Source organism: Phyllopteryx taeniolatus, chromosome 1, assembly GCF_024500385.1.
Source record: "Phyllopteryx taeniolatus isolate TA_2022b chromosome 1, UOR_Ptae_1.2, whole genome shotgun sequence".
NCBI classification, from domain to species: domain Eukaryota; kingdom Metazoa; phylum Chordata; class Actinopteri; order Syngnathiformes; family Syngnathidae; genus Phyllopteryx; species Phyllopteryx taeniolatus.
The window spans coordinates 29,882,521-29,910,310 of record NC_084502.1 but is presented as its reverse complement, the minus strand read 5'-3'; the positions used below and the strand labels follow the sequence as shown (position 1 = coordinate 29,910,310).

The 27,790-nt window shown below is 41.6% G+C and overlaps 2 protein-coding genes across 11 annotated transcripts in view; one reads left to right on the top strand and one right to left on the bottom strand.

Moving 5' to 3' along the window:
• Nucleotides 1–1,425: 1,425 nt before the first annotated feature.
• On the top strand, nt 1,426–15,649 carry bcap31 (B cell receptor associated protein 31). Of its 2 annotated transcripts, none has more exons than XM_061787953.1 (8): nt 1,426–1,584; nt 3,231–3,324; nt 6,078–6,178; nt 6,308–6,452; nt 8,735–8,870; nt 11,383–11,509; nt 13,818–13,918; nt 15,234–15,649. In XM_061787953.1, the coding sequence occupies exons 2-8, from the start codon at nt 3,233–3,235 to the stop codon at nt 15,258–15,260; spliced, it is 729 nt and encodes a 242-aa protein (XP_061643937.1). In that variant the 5' UTR covers nt 1,426–1,584; nt 3,231–3,232; the 3' UTR covers nt 15,261–15,649. The 2 variants fall into 2 exon arrangements, with proteins under 2 accessions (XP_061643937.1, XP_061643929.1); XM_061787945.1 differs by lacking the exon at nt 1,426–1,584 and adding an exon at nt 1,800–1,821.
• A 2,842-nt stretch (nt 15,650–18,491) lies between these two features.
• Nucleotides 18,492–27,790, bottom strand: part of slc6a8 (solute carrier family 6 member 8) — a 28,077-nt gene continuing 18,778 nt past the window's right edge. For 4 of the 9 annotated variants that reach the window (XM_061787567.1, XM_061787584.1, XM_061787620.1 and 1 more), the window contains 8 exons: nt 25,496–25,630; nt 24,381–24,484; nt 24,173–24,297; nt 23,981–24,093; nt 23,595–23,904; nt 22,421–22,521; nt 21,324–21,494; nt 18,492–20,236 (listed from right to left, as the gene is read on the bottom strand). In XM_061787567.1, the coding sequence (XP_061643551.1) occupies nt 20,102–20,236; nt 21,324–21,494; nt 22,421–22,521; nt 23,595–23,904; nt 23,981–24,093; nt 24,173–24,297; nt 24,381–24,484; nt 25,496–25,630 (1,194 nt within the window). In that variant the 3' untranslated portion in view covers nt 18,492–20,101. Of the gene's footprint in view, nt 20,237–21,323; nt 21,495–22,420; nt 22,526–23,594; nt 23,905–23,980; nt 24,094–24,172; nt 24,298–24,380; nt 24,485–25,495; nt 25,631–27,790 lie in introns of those variants that run through there. The other 5 variants (XM_061787576.1, XM_061787612.1, XR_009790463.1 and 2 more) reach the window with 5 other exon arrangements.

Genomic DNA, 27,790 nt, shown 5'->3' with positions numbered 1-27,790 from the left:
TTTAGCTATTTTTATTTTTTATTTACAATTACAGTGAAAGAATAATCTTAAAAAAAATAAAAAATAAAATGTAATCTTTAGATTGTTTATTTTACTATTTTTGTTTTATTATTTACAATGAGGTGATGGTGTAGTGGTACACTCGCCTGACTTTGCTGCAGGCAGCGTGGGTTCAGTTCCCACTCAGTGATGGTGTGAATGTGAGTGTGAATGGTCGTCCGTGTCTATCTGTGCACTGCGACTGACTGGTGACCACTTCAGGGTGTAGTCCGCCTTTCGCCCAAAGTCAGCTGGGATAGGCTCCAGTGTCCCGTGACCCTAACCAGGATAAGCGGTGTTGAAAATGGATGGATTATTTACAATGAATAATTTAAGCTATTTGGAAAAAAAAAATAATGCTGAGAAAAGCTAAGTATATTTTTTTATTTCACCAATACCTTTTATTGTTATTTTCAATTTAAAGAAGTAACCAGTGATGTAGTTCGATGGATAAATAATTCAAATGAATATTTTTTTCATTTGAATGAAAAAACAAAAACAAAAAAAAGGGCTAAATGAATGGAACACATATTCTAGAACTTGTTTTAAAGCATTTTATTTGCATACATAGTATACAATTTAAGACATATGGAGGATAGAATACAAAAATAGTATACAACTTAAACAAATCAAAACATGCAAGGGAGGTAACAGAAGATAAAAAACAAAAATGAAAAAAAAGGAAGATTAAATAAAAGAAAAAAATATATAACTAAACAAATATGTTGTAAAGTTAAAAGTATTATAGGATTTTAAGTGTTTTGGTTCGTACAGTTAGATATGGAGGAGAAATAGTTTTTATACATGCTAAAAGCTCAAAGGAGTTTGGTTTCTTGTACATAAATTTAGGTTTATGCATATAGAATTCGATTAAAATAAATAAGCTGATTGTGTATATAAAATTCTGAGCTGGCAGTCTTTTCATATCCAATAATACCAAGTAACGCATTCTTCCGAAGTCAGACCAGCGTTGTAAAAAAGGTTGACCTAATTTTATATTCCATAACCTTTGCTGCTCGGTAGGTCTGACTTTATGTTGTCATAAAGAAGATGTGTGGGCTTTGGCGCTCTCTGCTGGGCATGAGACGCAGATGCAGTCCCTAACGCTCATTGGCGCTACCCAAATGTCGACTCCCTATGTGACGTAATAAAGACGCGACGTGGGAGTGACCCATTAAAAATATGGATTAAGTTCCAAGTAGACGTGTCTTAAATCCATCCATCCATTATCCTCACTAGGGTCACAGGCTGCTAGAGCCTATCCCAGCTATCTACGGGCGGGAGGCGGGGTACACCCTGAACCGGTTGTCTTAAATCAAAATTATACAATTGTACGTACGCAACAGTAATTGTCACGCGTATCCCCGCCCCTTTCACGTATGTAACCAATCACGTGGCGGCTTCGCTGTGCGCTGGCATTTTCACCGGAAGTAGAAAGTGTTGACTGCGGTACAAGCTAAAACTGTCAAAGATCAACACTTGAACACATTTATTACAATCCCATATTACACTTATTATTAGCGTGTGTTAGTGTTTCGTCTACAGGTGAGTGTCAGAGATTCTTCATTCTTTGTTTTATTCTACTACCGTATTCCTATGGAACAAGCTTTTGTGTTTTTATCCGCACACTCCTCCAGTAAGTAGATGGCGCCTGTTTTATACGGCACATCACCTATTTTTTTGGAAAACCTGTTCTTACTCGTGGACAACATTATTAACATTTTATTACAGCGATGGAACGAGATGGAAAGAGTGAACTTCGTTAGCGATAGGCTATGCTCGGTACTGTTGCCTTCATTGACTTGATTTTGGAATCAAAGAACACAAATGTTTCAACTTGTTTGATAAGTTGTTGCAGTTTAGCTATGGGATCTTAATGGTCCATATTTCACTAACAAGTTGATTTTGTAATTTTTGCTCAAGAAAATGAAACGGGCAGTCATTTCCAATAATATCAATCCGTTTTGGAGCTATTGGTACGTACGTTACTAAAACAGTCGGATAAGGATTAAGGATTTTATGTCATTGTATGTAGCCAATCGGACCATATTTACTCGTCTAGAAATCAATGTAAATCATTAGAAAATGTGTGACTGAAACGTTGTCTCTTTAGTAGAAAATGCCCGGATGTTTCTTATAAATTGAAATGAAAATGTGATCTTAAACAGGCCATTTTCAGATTTTTCAATGGTGGCATTCGCTCCAGCCATCTCATTTTCCGGGCCAAACCGAGAGCAAGCACATCGTCAGATTCACTTCAAATATCATAGAAAACAAGAATAATATAGTTCATGACGTCCATGTAGTTTTGAATCGTGTCCGAATCATATGAACGTATGATTTTGGACGCAGAAATCAAGGAACATTTTCATCTTTGTCAGAACGACAGAAAATATCCTCTGAAGTAAAAAAAATAAATACAATAAAATACCCCCCTAGTCAGTTCAACTGTGTAGTTAGCAAAGCCAATCAGGCATCACTTGTTAATAGCTAATATTATTTTTTTTTACAATGTAGTGTATACGTCTGCACACTGGCCGTGGTTTCTGCATGCGTCACAACAACGGGTTTCGTCCATTTTATTTCAGTGACAAAAGTCTTTCGGTCCAAGACCAAAAATGCACATTTGGCCCAGTTTCGGACAAAATAAGTTTAGATTGGGTTGTGACTGAGTGTCAGTGATCTGATTGATTTTAGATCAGGTGTGCACTGTTTACATAGTGTTTGGATGGCATTTCAAGGGACCTTTGATCTGGTTTGGAATGTGTTAAAATCAGGTTTAGAATCAGTTTAAGATAAGTTAAGATCAGGTTTTTGACTGAGTTTAAATTTTCAAATGAGTTTTCATCGAGTTTAGACTGAGTAAATGATTTTAGATCATGTTTACACTGTGTTTAGATCATGTTTAGACAGCGTTTCAAATAAGATTTGATCCGGTTTGGATTGTGTGAAGACCAGGTTCAGACTTGGTTTCAAAATGATTTTCGATCAGGTTTACACTGCATTTGGATCGGATTTCGACGGCGTTTCAAATAAGTTTGGGTCAGATTTATACTGAGTTTGATGATTTATTTTATTATTATTTGTTTTAAATAGGTTTATACTGAGAATAGATCAGGTTTAAACAAGCACATTGACGTGATGACTGTGCAAAGATAAAGATGGACTGTTTGTGTGTGTGTGTGTCACAGTGATGAGTCTCCAGTGGACTGCCGTGGCCACTTTCTTGTACGTGGAGGTCTTCTTGGTGCTGCTCCTCTGCATTCCTTTCATTTCAGCTAAAAGGTTTGTGCTTAAACATTCTGATTAGGGTGTGTGAATGGAATGTTCTATAGCATTCTTGTTTTAACTTGACAGTGTGAAGGCAGTTGGAGTCTTGTGAACTGCTATCTTTCAGATGCTTACATTGCAACTAGGTGGAGCCAGAGATTATGATGCGATTGACTCTGTTCATGATAAGAATCAGTCAGGTTATGATGAGTCACCCGATTGTGTTACAACTCCAATTATGATACAATTTACACCAATAACAACGCGATTCACACAAGTCATGATGTGATTCACCTCAATTAATGAGTCACTCCAATCACAATACTTTTTCCTATGATTACGGTATTTTTCACTACGATTCTGATACGGTTCACTGCAATTACAATTTGAGTCAATGTGATTGCAATGCGGTTTACTGTTATATGATACGCAGTGTTGCCCGTACATAGGCTTTTTGGGGCGGGGGGAGTATCCAATTATGTGTCGGTCGGTCGCAAACAAAACTGCTCTTCATGATTCTTTGAAATAAATGATAGGCGTGCCTCAGCCCCTTCTCCCTCACACTGCGGAGCTGAGAGTAGCGTCACAAACAGTGCTGCAGTTGTACTGTGCATGCATGTGATTGATCATTGCACTGGGTAGAGGAGGGTTGGCAATTACCCACAATTACACAACACGCCCATGGACAGTTGAGAGACGAGTACAAGGATAGACTCACAAAAGAATATGAGGAATACTCTAGGTAAGAAAATGAGTGACAGTGCGAAAAAAGCAAAATATGGACACGTTTCCGTTTCATTGACAATTCAAAGGCAGAGTGTAGAGTCTCCAAGAGAAATATCTGCTGGCTCCATAAATAACCTACACAGCCATATGAGGACTGTTCACCCATCAGTGCAGTTGGAAGAAAAAAGACCCACATACATAAATTAATGTGCCAATATTTCCGCTGGAGACTGTAATAAGATAATTGCAATCACTGCATTTATAGTGCGATTCTCTAATCTTAGAATTCACTACGATTATGATACAATTAACTCTGATGGCGATACGATTCACTCTAATTATGATTCACTACAATAGCTATATGAGTCAGAGTATGGTTCATTCATTCATTCATCTTCCGTTCCCTTTATCCTTACGAGGGTCGCGGGCGTGCTGGAGCTTATCCCAGCTATCTTCGGGCGAGAGGCGGGGTACACCCTGAACTGGTCGCCAGCCAATCGCAGGGCACATAGAAACAAACAACCATTCGCACTCACATTCACACCTACGGGCAATTTAGAGTCTTCCATAAACCTACCATGCATGTTTTTGGGATGTGGAAGGAAACTGGAGTGCCCGGAGAAAACCCACGCAAGCACAGGGGAACATACAAACGCCACACAGGCGGAGCCGGGATTTGAACCCTGGTCCTCAGAACTGTGAGGCAGATGTGCTAACCAGTCGTTCACTGTGCCGCCCAGAGTATGGTTCACTGCGATTATATGATTCACTACGATTATAATACGATTCACTGCAATACGATTCACTCAGATTATGATATGATGGTCTCATTACAATTCGCTGCATTACGATATGATTCATTGCGATTATGTTAAAATTCACTCTTAATTGCAATTTACTGCATTTTAGCCTTATGACGTAGTATTGTAAATATCTGATGGCCAGTAAAGTTTTTTTTGAAATCTTGTCGGTGCAAAAACATGTCAGCGGTGTGGGAGTCGTATGCGGTGTGAGACAGACAACACAAAATCCATTTGCAATCTGTGCAAAACTGAAGTACCTCATGGGGGATCGTCATCTAAATGCTTCAACACAACACGTTTGATCAGGCACCTGAATAATGTACACGAGTAGCATCCTGTGTTCAAGCAACGCAGCATGGAAAAGGAAAAGCTAACGACCAGACAGACACTGGACAACACTCGTCCATAAGCCGGGACAGTGAAAAAGTTAGAGTTGGCATGTCATTGACAGTATGTGTTAGTGTAATTTAATTACAATAAAGTAATTTAATTACAGTAAGTTCGCACCCATTAGTTCTGTCTCAAGTAATGTTGGTTTGAACTTTAAATTTGTCAGTGGCCAATCCTTGAATGCCCCCCTAGAGGTCATTGATGTTTTACCTTGTGTCTAAAATGCTAGAGAATACTTTTGAAGATACTCAGGATACAGTACTCAATCAGGTCAACTTTACAGGTACTTCCGTTTTAGATGTTCAAATAAACGGAGGTTCAGACCCTGAATTTTTAACGATGACTTAACATTCAATTTACAGGTACTTACTTTTATCAATGTCTATTCGAAGTACAGTAAGCAATTTTTTTATATTTGATTAATAAACTGTTATTAACTTGGCATAGAAATCTAATCTGAAAAAGAGAAACTGATATAATTTTCGGATTCAGCAATGCAAAATTGGCCTAAATCAGTTGAAAAAACTGACAACTTAGAAACGATTTTTTTTCGTAACCCAGTGTTATGATACAACTCAGTCCGATTACGATACAATTAACTGATTACGATTCACTCCTATTACGATAAAATTCACTCCAATAACAATGCAATTCACTATGATGATATGCATCACTCTGATTGCGATTATGACTCACTTACAATATGTTTCACTCCGTTTACGATACGATTCACTCCAGTTACAATATCATTCACTCCGATTATGACATGATTCACTCCGATTGCGATACGATGCAATTCACCCAAGACCTGTTCATAGCCTCTTCGCTAATGTGTGTGTGTTGGTCCAGGTGGAACAGCGTATTTAGGTCTCGGCTGGTCCAAACCATTACCTTATATGGCAACACTTCCTTCATGGTGGCCATGGCCATCCTTGTCTTCCTGCTCATTGGTGAGTGTCTGCGCATGTGGATGTGTGCTTGTATTTGTTTGTATATACTGTATGAGAAGTAGTAAGTGGAGTGAGTTGGTTGTGTCTGATGAAGTCATGCCACGGTGTGTGTTGTGTTCTGTTGTGCAGATGCGTTCCGTGAGGTGAGGAAGTACAGCGTGACAGAGAAGGTGGATTTGACCAACAATCCCACCGCCATTGAACACATTCACATGAAACTGTTCAGAGCGCAGAGGAATCTCTACATTGCCGGATTTGCACTCCTGCTTTGTCTGTGAGAACACACGAACATGAACACATGTAGTCCGTCTTGTCTCTCCCGCATTATCTCATCAATGTCAATGTAACGCAGTCCAAATCTAATCCAAACTCATCTTAAACACAGTCCAAAATTGACCTGAACTCAGTCTAAACCAAATCTTAACTCTGTCTCAACCAGACCTAAACACGTTCTTAACCTGATCTAAACTCATTTGAAACTCAGTCTAACCCTGTTCAAAAAAGTTTTAAAACCTGATGGAAACTCATTTGAAATGCAGTCTAAACTGTATCTAAACCAGATTTTAACAAACCTTTTTTTGTTCGTTTTTTTTTTTTTGCATGCTGACATACCTGCGGGCCGGTTCAGCCAATCGTGTTGTTGCAACGCGTCTCAAAAGCAGTCAGTACTTCTCCCCCGGTAGACGACGTGGGAGAAAAGCTTATAAACTGTCCAAAAATACATTGAGGGAAAAACTAAATTGTGTGCTGGTGTTCACGTCGCAAGTATAATGTATTTTACAAATAGCAATATATATTGCAGGGTTACAAAAAAAATCCCAATATCAAGCAGCTCTAATTTAGACCCCATAAGTTCTTTAAAAAGAATCAGCACCTCAAACAGAACCAGCACGTGTTGGTGTACTAAAATGAGCATCCAACAGGGGGCAACACACACAAACATAAAATGCACTGTAATAGACTGTGACTGGTGGACTTCCAAATTAGTTAGCGGAAAGTGTCAGCAGCTGATCAGATATTTCCGGACTGTCTATATGACCCGCGGCCTTATTTGGACACCCTTAGTCACTTCCTCCCCACTCTTCTCGTCTCCTCAATAAACGGAACCTGGAACGCACTGCCCTAGTTGTTTGTCCTTTCACTGCCTATTACTTTACATGAACGACATAAGGTTTGGTCACGTAGCTCTTACATCATCAGCAACACATTTCAACACCACGAGCTCTCTGTGTGTGTGTGTTCCTAAATATAAATTAACGGCACTCACAAATTGCAATGCAATGTGTTATTGCCTTAAATGTGCCTCATTTCAACTACAGTATAAAGCTGATCTAAAGTCATCTGAAGCAGTCTAACTTTGATTTAAACTTATTTGAAACACTGTCATCTAAGGTCAGTCCAAAGTATTTAAACTCATTTAAAAGCAAGTCTAAAGCTGATCTAAACTCATTTAAAATGCAGTCCAAATCTGACCTAAACATTTGAAATGCAATCTAAACATAATTTCTACAGATATAATAGGTCCCTTGCAGCGGTCGCTGCTCGGGCCCTAATGGAGAGGAAAACGTTTTGCTTCATGAATTTATAAGTACCAGGCCGATTGTTCTGGTATTTTTCAGATGTGTAAGTAGGCATAAATATGGATGTACTCGTAAGTTTTAGTGAAGATCGGCCGCAGTTTTTGTATACAAAGCGACGTAATGCTTTTGGCTAGGAGATCGATGCCCTCGTCATCTGATGTTATGACAGCCAGTCAAAGTCCGCATCTGGCACACATTGTCACCTACAGAAACGCTTTGCGATCTATAGGGACTTTAATGGGACCTCTTAGAAGCATTTGTGGTTTAATAAATACAAAATTGAACTGACAAAAGCCATGTATATATGCGGGAATGAATATCCAAAGCACTTCCTCGTGTGGGATGCTCGAAGTTACTGACGTGGAAAAGCGTCGATAAAATCATCAACATCGGGCCGATTGTTCTGATATTTTCGGAGGTGCGTGTGGGCATATATAGGGAGGCAATTGTGATGCAATCAATACAGAATTAAGCTGACATGCAGAAATTAATCTGCAAAAAATATTTCATGTGGCTTGATGTGGCTATATCTTCTTTCCTCAAGGAGGCACTTCAACGGTCTATTTTTTTTAATAAACAATATGCCTTCCAACATATTTCACAATGACTATTTTCACTTTTTATTTTATTTAAAAAAAACAAAAAACATCCAGACTTTCAATATAGGCAACAATTAGACCGCAGAGTACATATAAGTTCTATGAGGAAATGTCCTGTTCTACATCATGTCATCTACATGTCAGGCTGTGACAGGTTGATGTGTCCAAAATGTGGGTGGGCCAAAATCTGGCTGAAAATCAAATATTGTATCAGAAAGCAAGCCTAAAATTACTACTGAGTCAATTTTAAAGGCGAGAGCTATGGAATAAGTGCCAATGTTCTCACCATTAACTAGTTGCTTTAAAAGAGAACAGGATGTTGATTCTAAGTTTGTGTGCATGTTTGTTTGTGTGGGTGCATGCGTGCGTGCACGCAGGTTGCTGCGTCGTCTGGCCACTCTCCTTTCCCAGCAGGCCTCCCTGATGGCATCCAACGAGGCCTTCAAGAAGCAGGCAGAGGGCGCCAGCAACGCCGCCAAAAGCTTCATCGATGAAAACCAAGTACTGCAAGAAGTGAGTGAGGCGGGCCAATAAGATGAGAATGGGTGAAAGGTAGAGGGGGGGTGGATGTCTGCTTTCAGATCAGATGAGAAGGGAAACCCCTGCAGGACAATTTTGATTGTTTATAGTGGGGCCTTAAAATAAAATCCCAGACTTTTTGAACAAAATCCCATTTCCGATTTGAATCGATTTCCTCCTCCCCTTGCTTATAGAAAAAATCTACTAGGAATTTGGCTTGAATGGGGTGAATGTTGAAGTTGCAGTGTTTGAATCGCTCAGAATATTTGGAAAATGGAGGTGAATAGAGCTGCACAATTAATCAAATGTTAATCGTGGTCATGGTTTTGCCTGCCACGATTAAATTAGTCTGATTTTCATACATTTTTATATTTAAAATAAGGGCAGTGCTGCATTTGAAGCACTCTCTCAGCCTAGACAGCCAACCACCAGGGGGTGAACGCATGGTGTTATGGCTTCACTAAGCTGCGTAAATAAGCAAGTGCTGTCCAGTGCACCCTGCAAGTGGGAGCTCAGTCACTCTCAGAATTACGAGAGTGAGTCCTACCGAGAGAATAGAGTACGGCAAACATTGCAGATGGTGGGGAGTTTGTCCCTTAAAAAGGAATCAACATCAGTTTTCTGGACGTTTTCATTCAAGGCAACTGACGTTAAACAAGAAGTCATATGTAACGAGTGTAGCGGAGTTGTCTGCCCCGCAAGGTAATGCAACTAATTCGTTCAGCTGTCACGAAAAAAAAAATGCAGAAAAACGGCAAAACACTGGACAACAAATATGATCCCCTCATGTAATTATTTCTCCAAAGTAGCATTAACTATATATGAAAAATGACTGCAGTCAGGCCAGCCTGTAGTGGAAAGTCTAAGCAAGCCAGCGGCCACAATGATTGTCCATACTATGCATTACAATTACCTGCCAGCGACATGCTGCGAAGGCAAATTTGAAAATAAAAGCCTAAAATGGCATGAATGTCCAATGTATTAATATGTGAGGCTTTTATTTTGAAGTTGGTTCTCACAGCGCGTTGCCAGCGTGTTACCGTAATGCCTAGTATGAACAGTTGTTGGGGCGGCTGGCTTGACTTGGTCTTTTTTTACTGGAGGCCGGCTTGACAGCAGTGAAAAACGGCAGAAGTAAATAAAGAGGTTAAACACAACTGTCGAGTTCTTTGCAGTTTGTGACCACAACTGACCTATGGTCAAGTGTAACAATGGAGCCATACCTGTCCTTGACAATTCACTATATTGATAGAGATTTTCAAATGAAAAGTCAGTACTTGCAGCCTAAGAAGTGCTTTTTATGCATAAATTGCTTCCGTTGAGTTTCACTTTGTGATTGCACTCTCTAATAGCATATTTATTCATTTAGTCAATGATAAATTTGAAATTCTTAGGTTTTCCCTAACATGAAGAATAACCATGGGTAATAATCGTGATTATCGTTGTGCCATCGTACAGCCCTAGAAGTATTTACATTGTCTTGATTTGGGACTTTTATTGAGAAAATATTGGACATTTTGGGAACCCTCTGATGGTGTCGTGGTGCATTCGCCTGACTTTGTGGGTTCATTCTTGGTTTCTTTCTTTTTGCTGTCTTCCTCTGCATTTCTCTCATTCTTTCTGTGTATTTTCTTTTCTTTCTTTTTTCACTCTTCTGTCTTTCAATTATTTCTTCTTTTCTCCTTTTTCTTTCCTTCTCTTTCTTTGCACTCATTTTTGTATTTAGTCTCATTTTTTTTCATTTGTGTGTTTCTTATTTGTCTTTTCTTTCTGTTCTTCATTTTTTCTTTTTCATTCTCATCTCTTTCATTTTGGTCTTTTGTCTGATTTTTCTTTTCTTTTTCATTTTTCTTTTTCTTTCCTCTTTCACATCTGTCTGTTACTTTTCTATCTTGTCTTTCCTTTCTCTATTTTTCTTTCATTTGCCCTTTTCAGTCATTTCTTATTTTTCTCTCACGCAATCTTATTTTTGACTCTCTCATTCTGTTTTCTTTTCTCTTTAATTTCTGTCGCGCTGAAAGAATTCACAGTTACCCGTTAACTCCTCCCGAAACAATTGTGCAGAGTGAAGGAAAAAAGCGAGCGTGGCCAACTGGCTGCGTCGGGGCGCCGGGTAGAGTCCCAAGGTTGTCGTCCGTGTGTGAAAGGGAGACAATGACGCGTCGGCAGCTGTTTGACTCCATAGCTGCTCAGCTGGTCTCATCACTCACTGTTGCCTTCACTGACCCTTTTTCAGTTAGGACACGATGACGACGACGACACTTTCTTCATCTCTGTGGCATCACAGAGTGCTTGGGTGGATCCTAACTGACGTGCATGTGTGTGGATGTGAGTGTGTTAACTGCGAAAGCATAATTGGTGAAATGAAATAGCAAAAAGAAGAGAGAGAAAGCGCTGACCTCATCATGTGACAGTAACATGTTGGAGGCCGTTTGGTTTGGAGGGGTGCTGCAGTCTTCCACACCCTCTTTCCAAAACGTGACGACGACACATCATCTTCTCACAGAAACTCCGAGAAGCCGGCGTGGAGGTGCCAGAGGTGGGGAAGAAAGGAGGCGGAGTCAAGGAAGAGAACATGACTCTGAAGGAGGAAGTGAAGACCTTGAAGGAGGAACTGGACGCCACCAAGAAAGGTGAGGAGGAAGCGGAGGTGGCCAGGAGGAACACGCTCAGATTTATTAAAATTAAAATTCAACATAACAGATGTAAGAGTATCTTTGATTCTACATTGATAGCACTGTACCACTACAACTAGGTTACCCATCTACAGTGGGGCAAAAGAGTATTTAGTCAGCCACCAATTGTGCAAGTTCTCCCACTTAAAAAGATGAGAGGCCTGTAATTTTCATCATAGGTGTACCTCAGCTATGAGAGACAAAATGAGGGGGGAAAACATTCAGAAAATCACAGTCTGATTTTTCAAAAATTTATTAGCAAATTATGGTGGGAAATAAGTATTTGAGCAATAACAAAAGTTCACCTCAATACTTTGTTATATGCCTACCCTTTTTTGGCAATGACAGAGGTCAAATGTTTTCTGTAAGTCTTCACAAGGTTTTCACACACTGTTGCTGGTATTTTGGCCCATTCCTGCATGGAGATCTCCTCGAGAGCAGTAATGTTTCGGGGCTGTTGCTGGGCAACACAGACTTTCAACTCCAAAGATTTTCTATGGGGTTGAGCTCTGGAGACTGGCTAGGCCACTCCAGGACCTTGAAATGCTTCTTACGAAGCCACTCCTTCATATGCAGTGTGTTTGGGATCATTGTAATGCTGAAAGACCCAGCCACGTTTCATCTTCAATGCCCTTGCTAATGGAAGGAGGTTTTCACTCAAAATCTCACGATACATGGCCCCATTCATTCTTTCCTTGACACGGATCAGTCGTCCTGGTCCCTTTGCAGGAAGACAGCCCCAAAGCATGATGTTTCCACCCACATGCTTCCCAGTAGGTATGGTGTTCTTTCGATGCAACTCTGCATTCTTTCTCCTCCAAACATGACAAGTTGAGTTTTTACCAAAAAGTTCTATTTTGGTTTCATCTGACCATATGACATTCTCCCAATCCTCTTCTGGATCATCCAAATGCTCTCTAGCAAACTTCAGACGGGCCTGGACATGGACTGGCTTAAGCAGGGGGACACGTCTGGTAATGCATGATTTGAGTCCCTGGTGGTGGCGTAGTGTGTTACTGATGGTAGCCTTTGTTACTTTGATCCCAGCTCTCTGGAGGTCATTCACTAGGTCCCCCCATGTGGTTCTGGGATTTTTGCTCACCGTTCTTGTGATCATTTTGACCCCATGGGGTGAGATCTTGCATGGAGCCCCAGATCGAGGGTGATTATCAGTGATCTTGTATGTCTTCCATTTTCTAATAATTTCTCCCACAGTTGATTTCGTCACACCAAGCTGCTTACCAATGGCAGATTCAGTCTTCCCAGTCTGGTGCAGGTTTACAATTTTGTTTCTGGTGTCCTTTGACAGGTCTTGGCCATAGTGGAGTTTGGAGTGCGACTGTTTGAGGTTGTGGACAGGTGTCTTTTATACTGTTCTAACAGGTGCCATTAATACAGGTAACGAGTGGAGGACAGAGGAGCCTCTTAAGAAGAAGGTACAGGTCTGTGAGAGCCAAAAATCTTGCTTGTTTGTAGGTGACCAAATACTTATTTTCCACCATAATTTGCTAATAAATTCTCTAAAAATCAGACAAAGTGATTGTCAGGAATTTTTTTTTTTTCTCCCCCCCTCGCATTTTGTCTATCATAGGTGAGGTATACCTACGATGACAATTACAGACCTCACTCATCTTTTTAAGTGGGAGAACTTGCACAATTGGTGGCTGACTAAATGTTTTTGCCCTACTGTACAATTGAACTTTTCCACCAACAGGCCTTCTTAGGGTTGTTGTTGTTTAGCAAGAGGTGCTCAAAATCCAAACATCAGGCAGCCCTGCAACCAACCATACTCAAAAGTTAACTTGGGGTGGTTTGAAGCTGTCTGCCAGTAAGGTTCACGGGATATTTCATACTATCCGTTTCCAGATGCTGGTTGCATGTTTACGCAGTCCATCTTTGTTCAGTGACGAACCGCTGACTCCATTCATGAAATTGGTGCTAAAGTTTCGTAAGCAGCGTAACTGCAATTCATGTTTCCTACAGAGAAAGCAATGTACTTCCCGCACCAATCTATTAGAAACATCATAGCACAACCACTTTGTTTTGGGAACAAATTCTTGGATCCAGCCTTGCACCGTAACCAGTTTGATGCAGGTGGAAGCCGTTTTGAAAATCAACCTCGGCAGTGGTGATCGAGGTGCCGTGATTTGGCAGCGCGGGAGATTTTGTGCAAAGGGCTCATTTAACCTTTGGGCAGGTGCAAGATAATAGTCACTTTTCCAACATGTGCCCCCTTTAATGACTTTGTGCGTGTGTGCGTTCGCAGCTCTCCGTAAGAGTGACGGAGATGTTTCCGCTATGAAGAAACAAGCCGCAAACCTGACGCAGGAATATGACAGACTCCTGGACGAGCACAGCAAACTACTGGTACACTTTTTTTGCTTTCTCTCTTTTCTTTTCTCTCTATCCCTATCCACTATTTGGTTATAGTAAGTTGGCCAGTTTATAGGGCTGTTTGAATGTGAAGTTGTAGTGGATATAGTTTGTGCCCTCAATGTATCTTGAAATGTAGTGGACAACAGACGGTCACTGGAAGAGCAAGATATTTCCATGATGCATTGCGTCCATGCAGAAAATTATAAGGGTTAACAAATGGCAGAGTTGTGTCTCAATCCTGTCTCTCTTTCCCTTCCTTTCTTTTTTCTTTCTATTTTCTTGCTGTCTTCCCACTCTTTCCTCTCTTGTGCTCTTCGCTCCTTTTGACTTTTTCCTTCTTTTGTCTTGTCCACTTTCTTTTTCCTCTCATTCTTCTTTCTTTTCCTCTGTATTTTCTCTTGCTTTTCTGTTTTACCCCTTCTTTCCCTTTTTCCATTCCTTTTTTTATTTCGTTCTCGTTCCACTTGTTTCCTTCCCTTTCTTTCGTCACTGCTCTTTGCTAATTTTCTCGCTTTCTCTCTTCTTGTTTCTCTTTCTTCTCCCTCTTCCTTCTTTCTTTCCTTTTCCCCCTTTCTTTCCTCATTTTTTTCTTAATCTTTTTCTCTTGCCACTCTTTGTTTTCTTCTTTCTTTGCACTTTTGTCTTCTCACTTTCTATTTCTACTCTTCCTTTTCTTTCTATTCTTTTTCACTCCTTGCTTTCTCTTCTCTTTCCACTCTTTCTCCCTATTTCGTTACACTCGTCTCCCTCCCTTTCTTTCTTCACGCTATTCTGTATTTTTTTACTTCTTTCCACTCTTTTCTGTCCCCTTGTATATGTTCTTCGTTCGTTCTCTCCTTTTAATTTCTCTTTCCACTTTTTTTCCTCTTTCCTCTCTTCTCTCCCTTTCGATTCTCCTTTTTTCTTCACTCTCCTCTCCCTTTTTTTCTTTAACATCTTTCTTCCCTCTTCTTCCACTCTCGCTTTCTACTTATTTTTTTCCTTCTCCCTTTCTATCTTTACGCTCTTCTCTTTTTCCACTCTTCTCTCACTTCTTTCTCATTTCTTTTTTGTCCCACTCTTTTCTCCTCCCTCTTTTTTCTCATCTTTTTCCTTTCTCCCGTCTGTCCACTCTTTTCTCTCCCTGTCTTTCTTGACTTTCTATTAATTCTTTCTCGCTTTTTTTTTTTCTTAATGAAGGAATTCACAGCCGTATTTACCCGTTAACTAGTTCACTCACACATGCACAGTTTGTCACTTCCTGTCTGATTGTCTTGTTCCCACCAACCTGCAGGAGACACTCATGTTTTTCTTTTTTTGTTTACAGGCCAGCGGTGACAAGAAGTCTGACTGAGGAGGATGAAAATAGATGCTCTCGATCATCATCACAGTGGTGGGCCTACTCCGTGGTGTGATGTCACTTCCTATTGGAGCCTTAAAGCACCTTGTTGTTTGTTTAGTTTGTTTTGTCTTCGATCCCTTCAAAATAAGAGCTCATAATCCCGTTGTTGAGGGTCCCCAAAAACATGGGGTGTGCGAAAAAGGAGTGTAATCCGAGCGGCACAACGACTTGACACGTGCTTGAACCTCTGCTCTCGCGTAGCATGACTTGTTAGGCACACTCGCGAATGTAACGCTTTTGTGTGTGTGTGTGTGTGTGTGTGTGTGTGACTTGTTTGTCACATTGTCATGGAAACTGCAAACACAACCTATGTGTCACCTCCAATACACAACTTTAACAAACTTGTGTATGTGTGTCAATGTGTGTTCAACATGCACATGCTGGATGGAAAAGGCTTGTGGGTGTTGAAAGGCAGCTGTTGGCCTGCTTTTAGAAATGACTTTTTTAGCACCCCCCCCCCCCCCCTTCAGGATCTTGTTCCTCAAACTGCTGACTTGGACTAGTGAGTTATATTGGGCTCCGTCGGCCACCTTTGTGGTGACATATGCGCCATATTGGGAAAGAAATAGGAACGTTCCCAAGTAGTCACAGATCTTCTTCAGAGAGGAGACACTCTGATCCCATTTCAACTGAGAGACAGCTCAACGAACTTGTTTACCTTTGTTTGCCAAATCAAACTCGCATCTGTTATGCAACAGTGACATGATGCTAAGGTCATCATTGTTGTTATTATTGTTATCATTATTATTATTATACAGTAGCCCAGTGGTCAGCACATCTGCCTCACACTTCTGAGGTTTGGGGTTCCTATTTGTAATTTGAATATTGTCTCCTCCCACATTCCAAAAACATGTGGCCTTCTTTGAATACTCTAAATTGGTGGTAGGTGTGAATGTGAGTTTGGGAAACTTGTTTGCATGGGCACTGATGTTAACTGGTTTGCAGTTAGTTTGCCAACACAGTGGTGTGAAAAAATGTTTGCCCCCCTACCTGATTTCTTGTTTTTTTGCATGTTTGTCACACTTAAATGTTTGCCATCAGCAGCTTTTGAGGATCTTTTGGTCGACTTGACCTTGTCGGGCAGATCCTATGGAAGTGATTTCTTGATTGAGAACAGGTGTGGTAGTATCAGACCTGGGTATGGCAAGAGAAATTGAACTCTATGATAAGCAACAGTTGTGTTTTAACGGGGGACAAACACTTTTTCACCCAGAACTATGAAGGTTTGGAATTTAATAATTAAAACCTTCATTTAAAAACTGCATTTTGTGTTGACTTGTTGTCTTTGACTAATTTAATTTATTTGATGGGAAACATGTAAGTGTGACAAACATGCAAAAAATAAGAAATCAGGAAGGGGGCAAACAATTTTTCACACCACTGTTTGTGCTCAGACATCAAGAGGTGACCCCTGTCTGTCGTTTTTCTATGGCTGCCCTGACAACTGGCGACCAATCCACGGTGTACCATGCCTCTCGCTCACAGTCAGTTGGGATACACTCCAGCTCACCCGCCACTCTAAATAGGACAAGTGCTATAGAAAAAGGATGAATGGATGGATTATTGTTCAGCTGTTCAAGGGAGATGGTTATTTGTTTCACAGTAATAAACAAAAAAAAAATTAACAGTTGTTATTATCAATAATCTTTTTTAAAAACTTTGTTTTTTTTTATATTTGTGGTTAACCCTCCTGTTAAGTCGTTGATCTTGACACATTTTAAAGTAAATAATGTTATGAGTTAAAAAGTAGTATTTAGAGTGTATTAATACAGTCCCCTCCAAAGTTACTGGAACGGCAAGCTCAATTCCTTTGTTTTTGTTGTATACTGAAGGCATTTGGGTTTTAGATCAGAAGATGAATGAGACAAAAGTTCAGAATTCCAGCTTTAATTTCATGGTATTTACGTCTAGATGTGTTAAACAACTTAGGAAAGAGCACCTTTTGTTTGAAGCCACCCACTTTGCAAGTGAGCAAAAGTATTGGAACATGTAACTGACTGGGTGTTTCTAGTTGCTCTGGGGTTGCCTTTTAGATTGATTGCTGGAAAATCGATCAGCAATCTTGCACAAACATTGGGCATAGCCAATGCAACAGTTTGGAATGTCTTGAAAAAGAAGGAAACTACTGGTGTACAACAGCAACAGGGGTGAAGGTATCACAATCCACTGTTAGAAGAAGACTTCTAGAGAGGAAATATACAGGCCACATACCACAAGATGCAAACCACTCATCAGCAAAAAGAATTCGGAGGGCCAGATTAGATTTTGCAAAGAAGTACACAGATGATTCACAAAAGTTTTGGAACCAAGTTTTATAGACTGATGAAACCAAGATTAATCTCTACCAAAGTATGGAGAAAGAAAGGATCTGCTTATGATCCAAAACACACAAGCTCATCTGTGAAGCATGGTGGAGGTAATGTCATGGCTTGGGCTTGCATGGCTACTTCTGGAACGGGCTCATTAGTCTTTATTAATGATGTAACTCATGATGGTAGCATCAGAATAAATTCTTAAGTCTACAAAACCATTTTGTCTAGCAATTTACAGAAAAATGCATCCAAACTAATCTGGAGAAGCTTCATCATGCAACAAGACAGTGAACCAAAACACACTGCCAACACAACAAAGGACGTTATCAGGGGGGAAAGTGCAAGGTCTTAGACTGGCCAAGTCAATCACCAGACCTTAACCCAATAGAGCATGCATTTTACCTCCTTAAGAAGAGACTGAAGGGAGAACCCCCCAGAAACAAACAAGAAATGAAAGAGGCTGCAGTAAAGGCCCGGAAAAGCATTTCAACAGAAGAATGCAACAGTCTGGTGAAGTCAATGGGTCACAGGCTTGATGCAGTTATTGCAAGTAAGGGTTATGCCACCAAATAGTAAATGTTATTCAGTTTAAGTTAATTTAATATTGTCTGTTTCAATACTTTTGCTCACTTGAAAAGTGAAAAGGTGCTCTGTCCTGAGTTGTTTAATATATCTAGATGTGAAAAATATTATGTGCCATGAAATAAAACCTGGAATTCTGAACTTTTGTCTCATATTCATCTTTTGAACCAAATGTCTTCAGTATACAACAAAAACAAAGGAATTGACCTTGCTGTTCCAATGCTTTTGGAGTGGACTGAAAATATAAATAAACTATATATATTGTTAGCAGTAGAGTTAATAATGACAATTGTTTTATTTTATTTATTTATTGCATTCGTTACTTTAGGGAAATTAGCATGCCCCAGCAACATTATTGCTCTTCCTGACAAACAGTAGGGTTAAACGCCACTTTCTGACAGTCACATTTTCACAGTTAAACAACAGCATTACTATTTACAGCTTTTCACATGTATGCATGTATATGCAATATGTAAAATGTCTCCCAACAAAAAAATACTGCTACATGCTGACATCATCTGTGACATAATTTCTATTAGCAAAAGGCGACCGGAAGCATGTGGGGAGGCGACTCAGTTGATTGGTTCCCTGCCTGGAAGTAGATCCTACATCGTCCGTATTTGCGAGAGTTCGATTTTGGTGTTGATTTACCAAAACATTAATTTTCAGCTTTAAAGAATCAAACACTGAAAGGTTTTCCACACTTTGAATGTTAGAAAAGAAAAACATTTAAAACAAATTAAAAAAAATCCCTTTGAGTCAGTGTTAAAGGAGACATGGAAAAGAGACCCTTTGTTTGCATCCAAATAGTTGTGTGAAATAAAATTGAATGATCTTGCCTATTTTTTTCAAATGTGTCTTTGGGCAAGCCTGTCTGTATTTTCACCCCACTTTTGGCAAATAATGGGGTTAATGAATAGAACGCCCACTCCCACACCAAGTTTGTCAGCCATTGACTTGGCCACTTGGCTGGACCAAGGTGCAGAGCAGGGGCGCCTCCAGAAATGTTTTGATGGGGTAGCTGAAGCCAATCTTCGACGGTGGTTGGGGTGGCTGAAACTTGCTGATCGACCTTTTCTGCAGACGATCCCAATCGTCGTGGGGCTTGATGGTGCCCCTGGTCCAGAGCCAAATAACCACTTTGGCTTAAGCACAATCATGTCATAGCCAAGAGGTAAGCAGAGCTGCAGTGTTGGCTAACAGTGTTACCAGAAAAACAATGGCTTCTGATGTTGCAACGATGTACGGTTATAACGTTGTTCACGTGGGGGTGGGGAGTCTTTGTGATTGGCCATGTCGTGCGCCGCACCACCACATTGATTGACAGGTGCTCTGTCGGTGGCTTGATGATGAAATGCTGCATCTGCCAGTGATGAGCAACGGAGTCTCAATGGGCGCTGCTTTGAGTGATGTAACAGAACGAGAACATTTCAGCATAGCAATAAAAATGCTGTCAAAATATTCTTCATTGCGGAGTTATGAATAGTATAATAGTATGAATAGTTATTAAAACATGGGAACGCTTTTAAATTGGGGGGGGGGGGGGTATGTCTCCTTTAAAACAACACCAAAATTCCCTTTAGTCAGTGTTAAAGCCAAAATAAAAGCACCGCTGAAAAATCCGCATCACATACAGCATGAAAATGAGACCCACTTCTTCGTCTCAACAGAATAAAAGTCCAGAGATTGGCTGGTGAACAACGAATGGCATTAAGACAACAGCATAAGGCAACCCGCACGACCGCTCGTCTGTCTTCCTGTGCTGCCGGGGCTGGAGAGGTTGGGCTCCGGTCCTGACTTTGGAACGGGACCTGATGCGTCACAGTGTTCGTATTTTGGCGGGTCAGACAGGAAGACGAGCGTGATAAAGTGCGAGCGAGCTGGCGAGTGTTCGGGGGGTCACATGACGCTCTCGAAGATGATAACTTTGTTGTCATCGCCGGCGGGCGACAACGAGCTGAGCGGCTTGACGTCGGGCGCCATGTACTCCAGGTGGTGCCCTCCCCACACCGGGCTGGTCAGGCGGGCCCAGCGCTGCAGGCACAAAACAGGAAGTGACGGAATTTACCGACATCCATTTTCTACGTCAGCTGGAGCCTAATACAGTTTTACCACAGCCAGCCAATGCATTGGTGCCTTGACTTACGAGTTGAATTTGTTCCGTGACCAAGCTCGCAAGTCAGTTAATTCATATAGCAAATCAATGTTCAGCAATGAAATGACGACATGCCATTAATCCGTTCCAGCTCCCAAAAACACCTATTTTTGTCACGTTCTTAAAAAAGGACAAACTGTAATAAAAAAAGAAATAAAATAAACAGGTTTCATGAAGTGGCGGCATGGTGAACAACTGGTTAGAGCGTCTGCTTCACAGGGCTGGGGACCGGGGTTCAATTCCCGGCCCCGCCTGTGTGGAGTTTGCATGTTCTCCCCGTGCCTGCGTGGGTTTCCTCGGCGCACTTTGGTTTCCTCCAACATCCCAAAAACATGCCTGGTAGGTTAATTGAAGAGTCTAACTTGCCCGTAGGTGTGAATGTGAGTGCGAATGGTTGTTTGTTTGTATGTGCCCTGCGATTGGCTGGCAACCAGTTCAGGGTGTAGCCCGCCTCCTGCCCGATGATAGCTGGGATAGGCTCCAGCACGCCCGCGACCCTAGTGAGGAGAAGCGGCTCAGAAAATGGATGGATGGATGGATGGATGGATGGATGGAGGTTTCATGAAGAGTCATTACTGTCATGTTGGGTCACAATAACAAAAGGGGCGTGGCCTAGTGAGACTTCAAGAACATGGCCATTCAGGATGTGTGGGTTGTTTGGCTAATTGTAGCTCCTTGTGAGTGTTTTCATTTTGTATTTGTGTTTTTCACTGTCTGGACCGTTCACTAAACAGCTCAAAGCACATCGGAAACAACTTTTTTTTTGTTTTCATACCACTCATATGAAGCTTGCTCGTAACTCAAATATTGGCTCACAACACAAAGCAAAAAATTGACCAAACAACCGCTCATAACTAAAAAAATGTATAGGTCCGTTGTAAGTACACATAAACGTCTTAAGTCAAGGCACCACTGTATTATTATTGTTATTATTATTTTGTATGACGCAGCAGTGTGAACTCTAACCTGTGCGAAGGAGCCTTTGGCGCGGAAGAGTTTGTAGAGTAGACCGAGCGGGATGCACAACATGGACGACAGCGCCAGACACCAGCCAATCACCTCACCCCACCACGGGTACACGTACGTGTTGTTGTATGTCAGCCCCTTGTAGTTGACCAGGTGGAACAGGAAGATGCCCTGGAACCCCCACATTTTCATTCAGCCACATTTTCCATGACAACATTCCCAAATGAATGCACATATTTGACATATTGCTTTCCTTCCACATTTCGTCCACAACCATTCCAACTCCAAACCATTCAGCTCGTTCAGGACAATTTGGGAATTCTTTTTTCACATATATGAAACTGTTTTGGACATTCCAAATGTTCCCACATTTACCAAAAAAATTCCTCAAATTAAGATATGTTCGACATATCCACCTCCTCCCTCCACATTTCTCTGCCAATTGAAACCATTCCAATTTCAAAGCCCATTTACGACATGTACAGAGCTTTTTCTGACAGTCCTAAAATTCCTTAATTTCACTGTCAAAATTCCCAAAGGGAGACATTTGACATATACCGTCATTTCTTGTGCACTTCAGTTTTGTAACAAACTGGTTATGTGCGTTTGTTGTTGTGTGTCGCTTTGAGGAGTTGTTGAAGTACGTTAGGTTCGGTTGCGTTATTTCCGAATGGTTCTGAGAGACTGGCAGAGCGAGCAAGTTGGGTGCGTTTTGTTCTATTGTTTGCGGTATCGGCTACGATCCACAGTAGCTGTTTTGTTGTTTCACAATAAACTCCAAGATAAATGGACTAGCGTTTCCGTGGTCAGTGCTATTATAAGGTTACACTTCACGCATCAATGAGCATTGATTTGAGTCGATCACCATCTTTGTTCTTTGCTAGTATGAGAACTCAAGTACAAATGCCTGGTGAGGAGGCGACAGAAACATCAGCGCACACTAGAGCATTTCTTTGAAAAACCTAATAAAGTACAGATAATACTTGTTTTGAGCATATGCATGAGCAAATTGAGACCAAATTATTGAGGTGCGGATTATATTGGACCACACGAGAAATACACGAGAAATTACAGGAGTCATCCCACACGTAACGTACCAAGCACACGCACGGCGTGATGAAGGACCAGCACCACTTCATGCAGGGCAGCGGCCTGTAGCCAATCATGCGCGCCACGTCGTCTATGAAGCGGTCAGCGCCTGCCTTGGGACGACATCATCATCATCGACATCGCCATCATCGTCATCATCATGTGGAAAATGGTTTATTTGAATAAAAATAATTGATTCGCATCAAAAATTGTCAGCATTTATAATTATACAATTAGAATTGGAAAGTAGTATATGTCTATAATTGTTGATATGAGTCATATATTTACATTGTATTATTTACAATAAATAAAGAATACATCAACCTTTAAGAAATTTACGTGAAATAGTTATTTTTGATAATACAATTATAAGTCATTTTTGTATTATTAATAGTTCAATAGTAATTATGAATGAACCAATTATAAAATAAATTCAAAATGTATATGTGAAATTTTTTTTTTAACATATATTTTTATTGGCTTTTTTACAATAAATCAACCAATTAATAACATAAATGAATCAAAAATGAATACAAAAATAAGAAATGCATGTAAAATATGCAAGCATTTATTTTAATAATAAAATCATGATTAATTTCCAATTTCTATTATTTATAATTTATTCAATTGCACTCAACCAAACATTTAGAAAAACCTTTGTAAATCTGTATGTAAAATTGTTAATGTTTCTGATATTTTTGTATTTTATTATTTACATTAAGTTGGGCCACTCATTAGTCAAGGTACCAGTGTAAAAGGAAAGCCAGCAAATCATTAGTCTAATAGTGTAGTTGCCTAAGTCAAATGTGTATGTTTTCTGAAAACAAGAAAAACAAAACATTTTGCAAGCTCTTTGGACATTTTTGATGAATATCTTCTATAGTGCTTCTCCTACTGGTGTGCTGGAGTCAAGCCCAGCTGACTTCGGAGCAGAAGCGGGGTACACCCTGGACCCTGGACTGGTCGCCAGGGCACATCTAGATAAAGAACCGGTAACACTCATATTCCCACCGATGGACAATTTAGAGTCTTCAATGACCCTAACGTGCATGTTTTTGGACAGTAAGTTAAATAACAAGTACACTACGATGAATGATATGCTTAATCATTTGGATGTGTTCATAGCAGCGTACTGCATTATGTGTGTCCCATATGTGGCGACGCCATGTGATGTGCTCGTACCGTAGACCCAGGACACCACGACGCATTCCCAGAAGGCCTGCCACAAGAGCGTCATCCCGCTGGCCGAGTAGTAGTCAAACAACTGGAACACATACATTCCTCCCTGGAAGCGCAACAGAGTCGGCGGTTCGATTCCCGCCAAGAGGCTGACGTGCAAGTGGCGACCACTGACCTGTGTCACCATGGAGATGTCGATGATGAAGCACAGGAAGCAGCAGAGGGCTACGGCGAGCTCCCTCTTGTAGCGGTGCTCGTATTTTCCGGGGAACAGATCCAGAATGCCCGTCACAAAACCTTCGACGCCGACAAACTAAACACAATGAACTTCGTGAATGATGCACTGGTGTAGTTTTGTGTGTGTGTGTGCATGTCTGTGTGAGTGTCACCTGACTGTCCAGACCAAGCAGCAGCAGCATGAAGAAGAAGAGCCCGGCCCACAACGGAGCCACCGGCATCAAACTGACTGCCTTCGGATATGCAATGAACGCCAGACCAGGACCTGAGGCATACACACACACACACACACACACTTAGTATTTAGCATCAAGGTAACGTGACGAGCAAAGCCAGGAGGTCACCTGACTCGGCGACCTGCGAAATGTCCACGCCCTGCTCGGCCGCCATGAAGCCCAGGATGGAGAAGACCACGAAGCCGGCGAAGAAGCTGGTCCCGCTGTTAATCAGCGCCAGCACGAAGACGTCTCTGAGGGCAGGTGAACACAAATGCTGAGTGGCGGCCCGCTAGCATCCCACCATTGCCTCACTGCCCACAACCGCTACGCGTACTTGTAGCAGTCGTTGTTGAAGCGGTTGTAGCTGCCCAGAGCCGTCAGCGCTCCCAGACCGATGGCGTACGAGAAGAAGACCTGCGTGCCAGCGTCGATCCACACCTGCGGGGTTCACGCCTCGCAATTGATCATCTCAGCCGCAGACAAATGTACAGGATCTCACAAAAGTGAGTACACCCCTCACACTTTTAATATATTATTTTATTATACAGTATCTATTAATGTGACAACACTGAAGATATTACGCTGTAAAATAGTCCAGGTGTGGCTTGTAGAAGTGTAAGTGTAAAACTTAACTGTCCTTTTAAATTCAGCATACTAACTATTAATATCTAAACAAAAGTGAGAACACCTCTAAGTGGAAAATGTCCATATTGGGCGCAATGAGTCATTTTCCCTCCCTGGTGTCATGTGACTTGTTAGTGTTACAAGGTTTCATGTGTGAACGCGGAGCAGGCGTGTGAAATTTGGTGTTATCACTCTCACACTGGAAGTTCAATGTGGCACCGCATGGTAAAGAACTCTCTGAGGATACATACAGTAGTATATTAGTACTGGAACAATACACAAAGGTCACAATTCGATATATATCACCATTTCTGACCCACTGTTCGAAACCCGATTTGAATTTTTGTAGGGGTAAAAAAAAAAAAAAAAAAAGATTATTCTACAAAATGTAGACTATTTATTCAGGACACTTAATTTTACATGATTGTAAAAAATAAATAAATCAATAATAATATTAGTCACTGAGGTAGCAGACTTCCGGTCTGTGCTGTAAACCAGAAATTCATCAATTTTCCATACCGCTTCTCCTCACAAGGGTCGCGGGCGTGCTGGAGCCTATCCCAGCTAACTTCGGGCAAGAGGCGGGGTACACCCTGGACTGGTCGCCAGCCAATCGCAGGGCACATACAAAGAAACAAACAACCAGTCGCACTCACAGTCACACCTACGGGCAATTTCAAGTCTTCAATCAACCTACCACGCATGTTTTTGGGATGTGGGAGGAAACCGGAGTGCCCGGAGAAAACCCACGCAGGCACGGGGAGAACATGCAAACTCGACTCAGGCAAGGCTGTACATTTGTGATGTCAAAGAGCTCAGACTCACCTGAGCCTCCTCCAGCTTGGACCAATCAGGTTTGATGTAATACATGATGCCGTCGAACGCACCGGGAAGTGTGACTCCACGGACCAGCAGGATGATCAGTACCACATATGGGAAGGTGGCCGTGAAGTACACAATCTGAAAGATAGACGCGCGCACACAGATCACGTGTGTGCCTGTGGAATGTTCAGAAAGCGTGCCGGAAAAAACAAGAAGACTTTGTCTTCTTCTCGTGTCAAGGAACGCAAACACACGACTCTTGTTTTTCAATGTATCACTTCAAGACTTGTAATGTGTCAAGTGGCACAAGTACATGGCACATTACATGTCACATGACATTACAGTAGACCGCTACTAATCGCGGGGGGTAGGGGAAATCTGAGCATAATTGACACCCATTATAATTGCATTGACCAAAAAAAAGTATATATTTTTTTAAAACGCCCCAAAAATCTTGAATAAGTGAATAAGTGTTTTTGGTGTTGGTTGGTGTTGGTCCCCACACTCTTTTTTAAAGTTCATGCACAATGTGTACATACTGAACATGAATCACCGTCAAAAGACATGAAGAGATCCATCAGCAGTCCATCTATCGTTAGATTTTCCCTCGTCGCTACTGAGGGAATCCTGCAGTTTCATTTCCTCCGCTCGGTAATATGCTTACGCCAAGTGGGATTTATTTTGCATTCACTTCATTTACAGCTCAGCGCACAGAGCCAGCATGGCATCCATCTATCGACTTGTAGACACTATCCATCCACTTATTACTAGGAATCCCACTTTTCTAGGCAGGCCAGGCCCCGCTGCTCCATGATTGGTTACTGAGTCGCAGGAAGGGCAGGCGACGCTGATATAACAAGATGACCGTTCCAAATATTTATCACATCCATCCATTTTCTGAGCCGCTTATCCTAACAAGGGTCGCGGGAGTGCTGGAGCCTATCCCAGCTATCTTCGGGCAGGAGGCGGGGTACACCCTCAACTGGTTGCCAGCCAATCGCAAGGCACATACAAACAAACAACCAATGGCACTCACATTCACACCTACGGGCAATTTAGAGTCTTCAATTAACCTACCGTGCATGTTTTTGGGATGCGGGAGGAAACCGGAGTGCCCGGAGAAAACCCACGCAGGCACGGGGAGAACATGCAAACTCCACACAGGCGGGGCCGGGGATGGAACCCGGGTCCTCAGAACTGTTTATCACATTTATACAAACTAAAAACAATAAAGTGTGTTATGGTTACGTTTGGGGCTAGGTTAGGGTTAGCTTGGGCTACGACGAGTAACTAACTTCTTTGTTTTCATTTCGTACAAATACGAACAAGAGAACAAAAAAGGGGGAGGAGACCCCGGGGACGACCCAGGACGCGCTGGAGAGACTACATCCTTTGGCTGGCCTGGGAATGCCTCGGGATCCCCCCGGAAGAGCTGGATGAAGTGGCTGGGGAGAGGGTAGTCTGGGCGTCCCTGCTGAAGCTACTGCCCCCGCGACCCGACCCGGATAAGCGGTAGAGAATGGATGGATGGATGGAGAACAAAAAAATAAATACAAAATAAACAATTTTGACATACACATTTAATATTTTGTGTTATTTATCAAATAATAGGTAGTCATTATTACATTAACTATAAGTAAAACAATTTAAAAATGAGAATTACATATTATTTCATTATTCAAGTCAAAAATATTACATACATTTAATATTTTTGCTTATTCAATAATTGGTTAATTCATTCTAATCAAATTATTTGTCTGGCTGCATTGCGGGCCCTGCGGGTTGGGGGGCTTCTTGCTCTCCTGGGGGTGGCATTGGGTCCCTGCGGCCCCCGCTGGGTGGCCGGTTGTCGGGGTCCCTCGGTGTGGGACGTGTCCCGTCCGCTGGGCTGCTCTCAGGTGGAGCCCTGGGCCGCTATTGATTAGGTGGGGTCCTCAGCCGCCCCAGCAATTACAGGACACTTCTGCCAGTCTTTGTGCATGTAAAACGGTATCAATTCACTTGCATGTATCCGCAGGCACACGACCCGAGGACTCATGAATATGCAACTCGCCTGTGTATCGCCTCACTTATATTCTCGTCCTGTAGACTTTTTATAATTTACATAATTATTGCCACCACACTTCAGTTGTACAGTTCACGACCCTTGTCCTGCATGCTTCTTCTCCTGTCCTTGTCCTGTTCTCGCTTGTCCTGTCCTTCCCTCACAGGGTGTAGCACTACAGCCCCATGGAACACTCATATTTAATGTTTCATTGTTGTAGATAATGTAATGATTTACTTCTCCCATCCTGTTTG

Bases quoted from the DNA above. Each gene is read 5' to 3' on its own strand.
- bcap31 (XM_061787945.1), top strand. The intron at 6,453-8,734 runs GTGAGAACACAC...GCGTGCACGCAG, and splicing joins TTTGCACTCCTGCTTTGTCT to GTTGCTGCGTCGTCTGGCCA. The intron at 13,919-15,233 runs GTACACTTTTTT...TTTTGTTTACAG, and splicing joins ACGAGCACAGCAAACTACTG to GCCAGCGGTGACAAGAAGTC.